Source organism: Aphelocoma coerulescens, chromosome 19, assembly GCF_041296385.1.
Source record: "Aphelocoma coerulescens isolate FSJ_1873_10779 chromosome 19, UR_Acoe_1.0, whole genome shotgun sequence".
Lineage (NCBI taxonomy): Eukaryota > Metazoa > Chordata > Aves > Passeriformes > Corvidae > Aphelocoma > Aphelocoma coerulescens.
Genome location: NC_091032.1, coordinates 11,133,393 through 11,148,018, shown reverse-complemented (window position 1 = coordinate 11,148,018; position 14,626 = coordinate 11,133,393). Strand labels below are relative to the sequence as shown.

The following is a 14,626-nucleotide window of genomic DNA, read 5'->3' as shown; positions in this document are numbered from 1 at the left end:
GTACCTAGACAGAGATGGCTGTAGCTATTTTTTCATGTTTCCAAGTTTATGAGCACATATAAAGGAGAGGTCTGTACAGCACCTGAAAGGATGCACTCTATACTCTTAAATGAGCCATTACACTTTATATATTTTTTTTTCATGAAGCAGCTCAGCACTTCCCTTGCTTTCTCTTTTTAAGTAAAGAGAGAATCAGAATGGTACCAACTACAGTGTGTTATCTCCCGCTGAGATGAGGGAGATGGTTCATATTGAAAGTGACTTTCATGAGGCAGTAAGTACTTAGAAACTGATGCTCAACTGGCCAGTAATAATGGCCAAAGCAAGGGCCACGGATTTATGAAGGGTAATCCTAGGTAATATTAGTGTTTTAACTGGTATCCAGTGGCCATGAGTTTTAGCACAAGTACTTTTCATGTGAAAAAGATTGGTCTATTTATTTTGAAAGCCTAACTTTTTTTTTTTTGTTGTTGTTGTTATTAGCAAACTAGAAGTTATTCATTGTATTAGCTGGAAGTTAATAAAACAGTAGTGGCTTTTTTGAGTTCTAGGCAGAACTGCCATTCCAAAGCAACGGGCTTCTGTTAGGACTCTTACTTCATGGCCTTAAAGATAGGATTAGTTAGGCTAATCTTAGGTAGTTTGGTTCCAGACAAATCAAAGAGCAACTTTGTCATTTCTTACTGCTGCTTTAGATAGCATCTTGGCAGTTGAATTAAACATTGCTTTTGTGCTAATCTGTCTTTTAGTTACACATGGAAATTTGTTACTACAATTAATGTAACCTCTTGCAACTACTGTTATTAGCTAATATCACAGTGGAAGTATTTTGATTATGTATACTTAGCATTTGATACCTGTATTTTGCTTCTAATGACTTTAAAAAAAAATTAACATTCGTTTGACAAGCCATTTTTGGTAGTTCATTCAGTATAACAAAGTTTAGTCTTTCAAACTAAAGCAAAGACTTACCAAGTTTCTAGAATTCAACAGCATGGCTGTTTTCCATGGTAAGCTTTGTGCAGACTTCTCCGATTATGTTCACTCTAAAATGAACCTTCAAATGAAAGACTGATTTGGGAAACTTTGCTCTACTTGATAATTTTTAAGATGTGCTTGTGACTTAGTAGTTCGAGTGTTACTAAAATTTTAATGGTATCAGGTATAAATATGAAAAGCATTCAGTTATGATTTATGTATAAATTTTGATTTTAAACTTGCTTGCAATTTTTCTTCTTTTTCTTGTCAAACTAAACAATTTTAAAACATTGAAACAGTTAATGAGGCCTGGAAACATGAAAGCAACCCTTCCAGCCTGAAGACTTCTAGACTTTCAGAGGACTGAGAATTTTAGCTTATGTTATTTCTTGATGTAGTGTTTGTGTGTGTTCTGTGGGCTGGTTTTTAGGGTTTTTAAACAACTTTTCTATGTGGAAGTATAGAAAAGTATAGTATCTCCAAATTATTCTTTGCATGTCCTGAAACTACTTCTATAAAGCTTTCACAAAAATGTTGTCTCATTAGTGAAATACCTTCTTCTATGACTTTTGAAAAGGAAGGAGGGTTGGAGTTTTGTGAAAAGTTGACCTCCAATCTAAGTATTATTTCCGACAGATCAAATACCCTCTATTTATGTTTCCACCAGCTACTAGGACATGTACAATGATGATCCAATATTTACCAAATCACTGGTAAGAAAAATCAGTGACACTGTTTGTTTAAAGGCAAGGAAGGTTTTATTTAAGTGGCTAATCTGTTTTAATATTTTAAAAACCAGCTCACATCAAAATCTATAGCAGTTGTAGAAATCTTACTCCTTATTTCATATTAAGAAATTCATTATTGTACATTTTTGAATCTTTACAAGGCAGCAATAAGAAATATAAACATTTGTCACCAGATAGAACCTTCTCACTGACAATATTTAAAAGTATGCACTTAATAAAACTATAGACTGAATGAACACCTACAATTTCAAGTTTCTTTGTCTGAATTCAGTTGTAAGGGGACTGCCCCTTTTCTCCCCAACAAATAGAAAAACAAGTTATGCATAACCTGCTTGCCTAAGTTATACATAAGACTTGGGGTTCTGTGAGAGGACTGCCATTCTGGGCTGTACACCAGTCATCCAGGAATAACCCTACCTTTCAAACTTGCTATCTGTAAATCATGTTGCAATCTCTGCTATACCATCTCCCAGCATGTCACCGTAAACCCGCCTCTCTCTTTTCCCCCTCCTAAGTTCTATACATCCGTACAAATGACAAATGAACTGTCAAATTTGTTCTATTTTCCCCAACCCTCAAAATTCCATTCTGTTTCAAGGATAGCTTATTGAGATAAATACAAGTAGAAGGTAAACTGTGCTAATCGCCATCTGTTGGGCTTGAACTAAAATGAGTGAAAGAGCCAACAACATGACTTCAATTCCAGAGTCCGTGGCATAGGATTCTAGCTGTTCCAGGCCTTGTTTCTGAAAAACAGATATTTTCATCCAGAAAAATGTGTTATTACTTCCATTTTTTATGGGGGTTCTGAATTTAGGCTCATTTGTAGGAACAAATAGTTACCTTGAGTGACTAAACATTAAGGAAGTCTTAATTACCTTGCCAAACCCACAATTTCTGCTTAAGATATGAACACAGACCATGAAGAGCCATTGCTCTTAGAGAAGCTGAGAAGGTAGGCTGGAAAGTTTTGTGTTTATAGGAATTCTATCCTGTACCAGCTCCAGATGAGGATGAAAGTTCCACTTTCTCCCCTGCATGCCTGACATGAACAATTCAATGCAGAGATCTTGAGTTCAGATGCCACATGTCAATCTCTATGCACCACAATTTCATAACTTTTCTGATTAATCTTAATCTCTCCATTATCAAACCAATGAGCCTGTCAAAAAGGTACCCAATCATCTATCTAGTCCTGCGATGATGTACTCACCTTTCTGTTGCCTAGATGGCAAGAGGGGAAAAGAAACCTGGGGAAATCCTATTTGTTCAGTAACAACTATTGGACCTACAAATTTTGAAATGTAAAATACCTACTGGTTTTGGGTATTATTTAAAATGCTTATAAACAAAGCTTTTAGCAAATTTAAAACAGAAAATGATGCAGAAGGAAAGAAAAAAAATACTTTTTTCCCTTTCTAAATTTATTCCATGAAGGACAGGATGATACTATAGATCTAAATATTGAAGATTTGTTAAATACACACATTAGTAGTGTCCTGGCTAAAGAAAGACTGCAATGTATAAACAGGACAACTTGTTCACTAGTAATGGCAAACAAAGGCTATTTTGCAGAATAGTGGGGCTTCTGAAAAAAATGTCATTGTCCTGCATAGACCAGGGTGTGTAATTTTTTTTCTCTAGTTTACTAATACTTCCACTTCTACATAAGCAGTGAAAGTTTTACCTGTTTGGAAGTGACTTCCCTAGGTACTAGAGGAAAAAGTGAAGTAATCTGTATAAATTAAGACTAGTTTAATGTAAACAAATAAAAATGACAGCTCTCATGAACCCCAATGAGTAAGAATTATCAATACTTTGTCATTTTTACACCTAACAAAATTTTATGCTGAATAGATACAAACCATGCCACAAAACTAAACAGGAATACTTTGGTCAAGCAAAAATCTATTCCAAGAGCACTAGTGTATGCAAACAAAAATGTTATTCAAAATAAGCAGATTTGGATTAACATCACTATTCAATTCTGCAATCTATACAACGATATCTTTTTCCAAACCTACCTAGCTAGACAACAAAACTGAACAGACAGCCATTGTTGCTGTTGAGTTGGCTTTGTTCTTTTTTTTTAATGTATATTGGTTACAAATTTGCTGTGAAAGCAGAACCAAAACTTAAATGTCTTCCAGCAGCTATACACACATACATACAAACAAAACTGAAACACCGCAGTTGTGAAGGTGTGTTTTCACAATATCTCAAATAACTTTACCACTGCTATTAACCACAGCCATTTTTTTACAGTAATTTAAAATGGATCCATATCAACAGGACAAAGAAATAAATGCTTCCAACTGTGGCTTACTTGTATGGTAGCCTTAGCACCCACTGGACTAACAATTTTGCATTTTACAATTTCATTTACGCTTCCTCCATTCAGCATTTTAAAAGAACGTGCTTTTCTGTTACACACTGGAGGCACTAAACAACTGATGGTGCTGAACCAACTGATGAGTCTAATGTATGTTCTGTGGGCACACCCACCTGACTTCTCTATCCCCTTCCCTTTCATGTATGCTAAAACATTTTCATAGCCTGTATAGTTTAATTAAGTGCTGGCTGCACAGAAACTGCAGCGATGAGGACTTGCAATTAAGAATGACTGTAGGATCAAACTTACCCTCAGTAAATGGCCTGCCTACGGGACTGATTTTCCATGAAAACACAGGTAAAACTGAAATCCAATTGCAAGCTGAATGCCCATGAATGACTGGATGCAGTTTCATGTGGACAAAGTGTTTAACTAAAATGCCTGTATCACTGTTTTGCTAAAATGCACAGCTGGAGCATGTGATCACAAGATAAACCATTCTCGCCATGAGCAATAAGCAGTGCTGGAATTATGCAAATACTACATAAGCTCTCATATATTGTATGAAAACAAAGTTAGGGAGAATATTTTCAGCTTGATTATAATACCATGTGAAACTTTGAAATTGTTACCACACTAAATCATACACACACACACACACACACACACACACACACACACACACGTTTTACTGCTATTAGCTCCTAATATTCCTAAGGGAAGCCAGCACAGTGACTACTGTAAAGGTGACCCAGCTATTAATAGAAATACACAAAATAGAGTTTTCATGACATGGTACCCTGCAAAATGACATTATGTCTCCAAGAGTAAAAGGCAGCCCTTTATAGCCTAGGAGATTTTTCTAACCTCGTATTCAGACACTATTTCCTTCAATACAGTTACGGAATTACACACAGATCCCTCTTTTGAAAGGAAGTAGACCTTTCTACTACAGCAATTTAAAACAAAAACGTAGGTTTTCAAGTCTCTTGGGTGATAGAGGTAGATGGCTAAAGCAACAGTAGCTTTGAACAGGAATAGCAATTACTGTCAGGAGACATGCTACACAACACCCAATGCTTAAAAAGAACTTTTTGATCAGTCAATATTTTAGACCCCTCAGCAAACTTAAAATTTTCCTAGTAAGTTCTCTCACAAGCCTTGGAACCTCATACCTATTTAAAACTAACAAGCAGGAGCATGCTAACAGTAAACTCAGTGGAAGGAGATGGAGGCTGGGGCAGCTGTGCAACCTCCTCCTAGTGCAGAGCAGAGGAGAAGAAATGTACTACATGATTAGAATACATGCAGTGGGCTGAAACAGAACATGGAATAATTCCTCCAATTTCACGTATACAAGAACTATGATACTACCGGGAAAGCATTTGTAAAGGTAAAGACTGCTTCAATGCAGTTTCCGAACGACTTTCATTAACCCCAGCCCCTTGTAATGTATTTACCTGCTCCCAATAAGTGTTTGCTACCAAACTTTTTATATCTTTCCTTAATCTTCAGCAGAGATTACCCCTTCCCTTAAAGTAAGCGTTATAAAAAAAACCCAAACCAACTCTGATGTGACAGAGATATTTCAGGAAGTTTGAAATAGGTAACTGACAATCTTGCCAAGTAATGTCTGAAAATATAAATCAAAGATCCCCACTTATAAGCTATTTTGCTGCCTCTTAGGCAAAAGCTACACTCCTATGCCCTTCCAAAAGCACACCGAAACTTCAAGGTTAACAGGGAGTATAGACTTACTTTACTTCTGCACTGTCTGAATAGTTTTCCATTGCATTTCTTGTTTTACATGTTAACTTTCAAAATCATTAACCAACTTGTCAAGAGACTATTTCTGGTCTAGCAAAACCTGAAAGGGAGATGGAGAGGCACAACACCCTCTCCACCCCAATTCCCTGAAATAAAAAACAAACAACAAACCTGAAAAAGGAATGTCCTGTTGACTTCAAGCTTTCTCAGTGTCAATAGTATGTTTTTAACTCTAAAAAAAAAGTTTTTTTATGTGCATTTTAAACTCCATTGCAGGTTTTAAAACATGCATCAGTTCAGTCATTAAAGTTCCCTTGATTAATTTCAATGGAAGTATCTGCATGAAGAATCTGCAAACTGCTACTATGTAAAAGTAACTATAATGCTTTAGAAATATTACTACTTAGGGAAAATGTCAGACATTTTACTTCTAGTAAGTCCATTGAAAGATCAGAGAGAAATTTAAATCAGTAGAAAAATGTCTATTTGGCACCTGTATTTTCACATGTCCACTCTTTGAAGCTCAAATGCTATAATTCTGAATGCTACAGATTGTCTTAATACAGCAGCTGCTGTAAAGCATGAGAAGGTAAACAATTTATCAATTTACTTAATTAACTTTTTTTCCCCTCCAGTGTAAAGATTCTAGTTAGAATAATTTAAAAAGTGATTGCTCTGAAGTTTGCAGATCCCTTAGTAAAACGGTTCCCTTTAACTTGCCCTCTTAGGATCTGACTCTCAGACTGAGATCATCAGAGCCATCTTCTTTGGAGTAGTCCACACATTTTTGCACAGTCACCAAGTTCCACAAACAATGTGATCTTTGTACAGTTGCACACTACTTTGTTTACAACAACACTAACCGTGTTCAAACTGTGGCAGACACATTTATTTTTAACATGAAGTTTTTATGTTCGGTTCACAAGTGAAGTTCTCTCATTTATTTGTCCAGCACCTCACACAAACATGAGTGCCCATGTTGGAGTCTGCTGACCAACACTGTAGGCTGAAAGGAAACCTTGGGTTTAAGGCACCCAGAAAGCATCTTGTTATACAAATCCTAACCATCTGTTATTGTAGCTCCTATAGCTGCTTCCCTTTATCACTTTTATTGAAAAGTGAAGTGGAAACAGACATGACTACTTAATGTTTAAAGTGTAAATCTTCTCTGTAACCTACAGGACCTACCCTTTATGCTGTTTTGGGTGCAGCTAGTTAGCTGATACCACAATCCTTCTGAGTAAAATCAGTATCTTCTCCTCTTATTGCACATATTACATGTATTAAAAAACAACCAAAGATATTTCCTGTTGCTATGATGATAAACTTGTGATAATTTTAGATTGTTTTATAGTTTCCCAATAAACATGACAAGAGGAAGAGATTGGGAGTGCCCCACTTGGTGTAAGAAGGCAGATTTCAGAACAGGGAAGACTCCAAGGTACAAATTCCCATCTACTTCTCTTAGTTTGGAGCTGCCTAAATACCATCTTTGAGGCATGCCTACAAGTTTAATGGGGTGCACCCAAGATCTACATTCCCCATCCTCCTAGGGAATAGATTCAAATTTGTGAACTCCACCTCGAACCCAAGCAATGGAAGGCAAATGCCTGTCATGATCTTTGTCTGATTCAGGCTGGCTCTGAGCACGCTCTGGCTTGGGGTTGGAAGAAGGCGGGTCAGGTTGCTGTACAGACATAGTCCTGCGGAGGTGGTTTCTCTTGCGCAAAAACTCAGGTTGCGAGTGGAGGCCAAAGCTGCCTTTTCTCAAGATCATCCGAGAGTTATTCTTTTTGGGTCGTGAATGGAGACTGAACTCCAGCGAGGCCAAATGGGCTGCATAACCTTCACTGAGGAACTGAAATAGGAAGGAAAGAAAGGGAGTGACAAATTATTGCTGCCTTGACCTATGAGCTCTATGAGGGATTAAGTTTTGATCACTGGCATTCCAGTTAGACACCTACAGAGTATTAATACTCCTCTCCCCTCACTTTTTTTTCAAGTGACCTGTTCCATTTTGTCATTCAGAAATATGAAATGCATGCACTTGTAGATACAACTTGCAACCACTTGATTCTCTTTACTATTCACTCTTCCAGAAAATGCCTCATATGTAACCCAAACGGCCTTTCTTTGAAATACTGTCATTGCTTTGCGTGTGTGTGAGTTTGCACATGCATTCATTTGCATGCATTTCCTTGTTTTCCCTAGGACTTCCTGACTGAATAGCAAGAGTTACTTACTTGGCACTGTGCCTGGTATTTCTTTGTGGATCGTCCAACTATGTAGATCTGGGATGGTGACAGAGCCAAGACACTGTACACAGAAATATCCTTCATGGAACCGTATGCGGCACAGATTTTGATGTGGCACTGAAACAAACATTACTTCCAAAGTGAACGCACTGTTGAACACCATGCAACTACAAGGCAGGTGTGTGATTTGCAATGAAGCAGCATATGAATTCGTTGTTAACAATTTCAATCTGTAAACCACAGAAAGCTAAATCGGTCTGCCTGCATATGAGCAAGAACTACAGCTATGCGCACAGGAAAGAACAAGCAGTTCATTTACTTATGTGTCATGATTGGAAGTCCCTTTGGATGTTTTATCAGCTTTCCTTGCTCTTTAAAAAGTGAGAAAAGAAATGAGGAATGGCAAAAAGACTTTGTGATGGCCAGAAAGATTTACTGTTCAGAAAGAAGGGAGATCTCTACTGAATAATGTTCTCTGAAAAGAGGTTTCAAGGCTATAAATAGGTTTCTAGTACCTCTTGCACGAGATTCCGGAGAAAAATGGTCTTTTGTCGCAGTGGGTCATGGACAAGTCCATCTGAGAAGAAGATCATCCCTTGTGGGAAATTGTGTTGGGACAACCATGAAACCACACGCTGTTTTTGCATATCTGGACGGCCGGTGATATAGATAATCAGATATCCCAGGTCCTGCCAATGCCTGTCAGAAGAAGCAGTTAAATTATGTAAGTACAGAAAGAGAAACAACACTCACAGGTCAGGTCAGCATCTTTTCTCAGATCAGTTAGGAGTCAGATGTTATCCTTCAACAAGTGGAAAGGAGCATGCTTAAGTCTCTGCTCTAATCAAGAAACTAAATAATAATGCCTACACCCTGGGAGAGATGGAGGAAAGCAAGAGACATTCTTATACAAAATATTATCTAAAGTATGAGAGACATTTAAAAATATACTTAGAATAAACCTTGCAACACATCAGGTATTGTTACTTTTGAAATCTTTAATGAGATTTCCTGCCATTTCAGCTGTAGTGAATGGAAACCCTTGAAAACTGACATTTCTACATTCCCATGTAAGTTCCAAAATGAGAACTGCCTTTACCCATCCAGTGCAAAAATAACAGACCTGCAAGAATGGATTAAAAGGCCTTTTAATTTTTCCTCCAAAAAACATTCTTGCATTCCTGGCACCTGATATTTTTGAAGTACAAATATGTCCTTATTTGAAATTAGTGAAACACAAAATACACATGGGATTCATTATTAATTCACTGCACACACTTCAAGATCATATTCCCAAGAAGTAACTTTTTATCTTTAGGCAACTTAAACTACAAATTTCAATGTAATCCACAGCATTCTAATATTACTCTGAAATTCAGGCAGACCTGATGTCCAAGAAAATACAGAAATGTATCTGCAAAGACTCTTGGTCCTTAGAAAATTGCTGTCTGTTTAGTATAACAACTCTTTTCCCTCCTACTGTGTTCAAGCAGAAAGTCAGAGATTTGAAGTGTTCAAAGCTCATTTACCTGACAACATCAACGGCCCCTGCTCGGACTTTGGGGTCACTTCCCATAATTGAAACACTTGCTGCAAAGGAACCATCAATGCTGAACACAACACATTCCATTCCTCGGGGCAGTACAGTCAGGTAACTTGCAGCACTGCTCTGGTCCCCTCTGGAGAGTCAAAGCAATAAATTAATTTAAAAAGCAAAATGTCAGAATGTATTTTCTGCACGTTCTAGTTAAGACTTGAAATTAGATCTGTCTGGACCTACAGCTTTAAAAATCACTGTCAAATATGGCTTCTGATTTCAGTCTTACATGGGGCAATTGAAACTTACACTTTTGGGAAATAGTTTTCCAAAGACAAATTTGGAAGCTGACCTTAATAAGAAATAATGTACAAACAAATAACTAAAAGAGTCAGAAAAAAAAAATGCAAACCAGTCTGAAGTACTCAAACTACTACTCAAACTTTCTCCATAAGCTTAACAGTTGGTAATACGAGCATTAGCCACCCTCAATCCTTGCAAATTATGATGGGAATGCCAGTCGAGAAAAGTAAAAAAAAAAAAAAAAAAAGAAAAAATAAGCCCACCCCAAAACGATGCAGTCATACATCACTCTTTTCATGGAAAGACATGTGAAACACATTTCATTATGAGGTATTTTCCCCAAGAGAACTGGATGTTAAAAAATGGATAAATGACAAGGAAATCCAAAGCTCTTCCCATCCTACGACCTCATGTTCCCTAAAACCTGTAATCTAAAGACCGCGTTTATGTCTGGTGATGAAGATTCTTACAATATGTGCTCACAGCCTAATGAACAAAGACAGGACAATTTATTTTGTTCCTCTTTGAAACGTACTCCTGTACTCTAAAGCTTCACTTTTGAATACAATTTTATTTGCGTATCAGTAACTCTATTTTCTTGAATTGATTGCCTTATTTATTAAAGTGAGGTAAAACATATTCTCCTCCTCAAACAGCACTACATAGGATTGTAAGCTGACTTTGGACTTTGTTAACTGGTGGATAACAACACATTCTATTTAAGCTAAATTCACCTCATTGATTTAATCTCCCAAGTAGGGATTCAAACGAAGTTTTTACTCAGTTTTGAAGTTCCTTCCTGATCACAACAACCCATCACAGCTTTAGTTCCAGCTTGGAGCTATTACCTGACCACCATTTTGATGGGATACACACCAACTCTCAGTCTCTTCTGTTCAGGTATATTGTAGGATATTCGTCCACTGCTGTTGGATATCTCTGTGTCAAAATACACCCACCTACCCGAAGATGGCTCAGTCATTATGAAGATATCCACCTGTAAAACCAATGAAACAGTAATCTAGTGTGATAGTCAACAAAACACCCCCTAATTACCAGGCCTGCCAAGACCAGACAATATTAGTATCTCCGACCATGTTGTAAAAGCTTACAAGGAATTTTGAAGGAACTTCATGACTCAGTAAGAACTTCAAAGAGAGTCCTTGCAATAAGCAAATGCTTCCTAACATACAGTACAAGAGTTTATTGCCTGCATAATTTATTGTCTTAATAATTTAAAGCCCTGATCTTAGCACTGCACGTGTCAAACATAGGTATAGAGGTCAGAAATTTGGCAGGAACCTAAACTAGGAAAATTCTATCTTGCATGGCTATTATTACCTTTTTGCACACTAAACCTACAAAATGGAAAATTTCATCTGGTTATTGAGACAAAATCTTTCTCAAATCATAACCTTGCCTACAACCAAAACACTTCAAATTATCAGAAGATTTCATCAATATGGTTTTCTTCAACTGAAATATTTCATCAAAATTAACATAAAGGATATTAAATACTTTGCTGGACCAGAAACAGGCCAAGTGAAGCCTCCATGCTTCAGTTTTTCCCTCAGCTCAGCTGCATTGCTCTCTTAATTTGCACAGAAAATCTTACAACCTCAGTGAATATGAAAAAATGTGTTCACTTGATGCTTGGCTTTATTAGCTGTAAGCGTGGCTTCTGCAGGCAGCTTTAGGAATGAGAGTTTCAATTGTGTCACATTACTACTGATTTCTAGAACTAATCTTTACACACCCATGTGTAGGCAGCCACCTAACCTCTAGAATGCCTATTCTTTTATCTGGTTGTTTTACCTGGACAGGATGATACATGATTTTCTTTTAGTGCTTTGTCAACTACTATAAAATTCTTTTTCCTTCTTCCTCGGAAAGTTAATTGTCTCCAGTAGGTGATCCAGTTGCATGGTAGGTTCAGAAACCACTGCACAGCACACTCACCAGTAACCAAAGGAGATAGCCATAATCAGGTAAGAGAGATGAGAGCTCAGAAAAAGGTCACCTATCAGGAAAGCCCACTTTACAGCCTATTTTTGCTGAAGTAGTAGGGGGCTAGTGACACATTTCCCCTCACTGTAAGGCTTTCTCTGACACTATACATGTGTGCTACATTCCACAACTGTTTCTGTAAAACTAAGAAAATTGATTACTCAGACTTCACCTTTTCACCTGTTAAAGCCACCATGTCCAGAGGTCCATACATAAAGCGCCCAACTAGTACCTGAGGACCATCTTCTGCTGCAATGACATCATTAGCTCGGTGATTAGCAGTCACATTCTGAAATAAGAGCAGAAGATGGGAAGGGTACTGTTTGTTTTTGTCACGAGGCTACTTTCTCTATTATGTTACGAACAGTGACACAGGAACACAGTATGTCTGAGGTACGTCAAGTGCACTGCATTCCCACTTCAGCTGGAGCCTGATTTCCACTAATGGTGGGCTCCTGAACAGACTTTCTAGAGAGAGTGCTCAAGACGACCAAATAAGAGAGAACTTTTAGGGGAAACCCAATTATCCTTCATTTCAAGTGGTGCCATAGATCCACATCATTATGCGCAGGGCACATGCATTTTAACTGACATTAATAACTGACTTAGCACCTGAAGAATGGAGGAAATATTTTTGCTTGGCTTATGGATTTGTCTAACATAAAAGAAACTTCTTTGCTCAATGGAAACTTAGGGCCTGTCTGTTATTTAAAGAAAGAAATATACTTTCTCCCAACATGTAGTGATAAACCAAGAAGAAATTGCTCCTATTCCCTAACCATTAATCTGCCTGCCTCTGGATTAAGTTAGCCATTTTCAGCTCTTTAGTGATATTCAGTTATGTAAACTCTTATTCGGGGAGATTGAACTCCATTTAAATTTCTGCCAAACCCATGTTCTATAGCTGCCATATATATTCAGACTTAAACTTACCCTCAATTTGACATGTGTCCTCTTGCGGAGCCATTTTTCTCGTGGATTGGATGGACTTAGTGTTTCTGGATCCAGGTTGTAATTTTCCTTGAAATTTACATTTTCATACCTCATCACCTGAAATTACATTAATATTTTAATAAATGGTGTATGGCCTGGGGAGTCCTGGTACTTGGCAAAGAAAGAGAAATTACAATGCTGCCCCAGTTGAATGACACTGCAGAGCCAAAAGCACCATGGAAGTAGAGAGTAAAGCCATATGTTCACATTAATTGCACAAATATGAAGACTGACCCTTGGAAGATGCAATTAACAATCCCAAGGTTATCTGTTGCAGAGAGAAAAAAAAAATTAATTACCTGTCTTAAAATGAAGGCCACGACGTCTGTTGATTCCCAGTAGCTGGCATGAAAGAGATGCGGCAGGGCTACCGTTGGAAAAGCTGTCAGCACATCTGGACAATACAAGGCATAATCTATTCGTTTTGTTCCCCACCACTTTGCAGTAACTACAGAAAATGAAACAAAATATCAATAAATTTCTTGCTGTCTTCATTTTTAAGCTAGATAATGGAATTAAGTCCTCTGCTTTCTTAATCTTGACATTTTGAGTCTGTTAAAGGTATCTATCATTCATGCATCATTCTTATCTATCTATACTGCTTCATGCCTGGAACATGATCATAAACCCGTTACTATGAAACTCTTGTGGCTATTTATGAGTGGCATCTTAATGTAAAACTGTGACTTCTTTTCTATTACTTTATCTAATTACAAACAGAAAAGGAAGAAAACTTGTGTTATGTAAAATTGCAGAAACTTGGGCTATTTTCATTCTCCCCAATTTCCAAGCAGATATCTTTTCTTTTCATAATCAGCTTTTTCACAGAAACAATGTGAAGGGAAAGGCTGCTGCCATGTCCAATAGCACATGGCGTCAGGCTTCACTCACTGTTGGTGAGGCATGCTGATGGCAAGCTTTCAGTTGACCCAGAGTTTTCACTGTTTGTGCTGCCCAAGCTCAACTTTCTTGTTTTCCCTTGCAGTTGATCAGATGTATTTGGAGATCCAGGACTCTCCTGAGAGAAAGGTATGTTCAAAGAGCTATTCTCAAGGAACAGACCACTGTGATTGTGGAGAGCATCACCTGCAGGTTACAAAAATGAAAATAACACAAAAAAAAGAAAAAAGGATGCACACGATGGTTTTGAAACTAGTGTTTGTGTGTATATCTTATTTGTTTATTTATTCATTTATTTTTAAATACAGGGCTAATGAGCGTTTTCCTGGATAATATCACATTTAATGCCCATGGATGAAACTTCCTCCTTCAGAGTGAGAATAGCATGACACAGCATGACTGTATGGAGAAAGCATACCCTACTGCCATGAATGTGCAATGGCATCCTGGTGCTTTTGGCCAGGCTCTTCCAAACTGTGTAGTAATGCTGGGAGGCTATTTTACTTCACACTCAACCCTACTCATTTTAAAGTCATTTTTGGAGAAGAACTACACAGCTCTGGGAGTCTGTGATACTTCTCTGGTCCTCTTTCTGACGTGACCAAAATTACTTTAGAAAGAGAATCTTCAGCAAGGCTATCTACTGGTTTGCATTTCCCAAATGAAACAGAATGGAATAGAATTCTCATTTATTCATGCCATTCTGACAAAGCGAGAGTGAGTAATACCTCTACTCAATGAAATGAAACACAGCCTTCTTTCCGAGGTCTTCTGAAACATGTGAGAACAGACATGCACTTAAATA

At 37.5% G+C, this 14,626-nt stretch overlaps 1 protein-coding gene across 5 annotated transcripts in view; it reads right to left on the bottom strand.

Annotated features, from left to right (window-relative positions):
- Positions 1-1,713: 1,713 nt before the first annotated feature.
- The window catches only part of PITPNM3 (PITPNM family member 3), a 57,744-nt gene continuing 44,831 nt past the window's right edge, over positions 1,714-14,626 (bottom strand). For 4 of the 5 annotated variants that reach the window (XM_069033127.1, XM_069033125.1, XM_069033129.1 and 1 more), the window contains 9 exons: positions 13,813-14,007; positions 13,221-13,369; positions 12,862-12,978; positions 12,101-12,217; positions 10,770-10,918; positions 9,611-9,760; positions 8,597-8,780; positions 8,070-8,198; positions 1,714-7,684 (listed from right to left, as the gene is read on the bottom strand). In XM_069033127.1, the coding sequence (XP_068889228.1) occupies positions 7,376-7,684; positions 8,070-8,198; positions 8,597-8,780; positions 9,611-9,760; positions 10,770-10,918; positions 12,101-12,217; positions 12,862-12,978; positions 13,221-13,369; positions 13,813-14,007 (1,499 nt within the window). In that variant the 3' untranslated portion in view covers positions 1,714-7,375. The remainder of the gene's footprint in view (positions 7,685-8,069; positions 8,199-8,596; positions 8,781-9,610; positions 9,761-10,769; positions 10,919-12,100; positions 12,218-12,861; positions 12,979-13,220; positions 13,370-13,812; positions 14,008-14,626) is intronic. The other variant, XM_069033126.1, reaches the window with a different exon arrangement.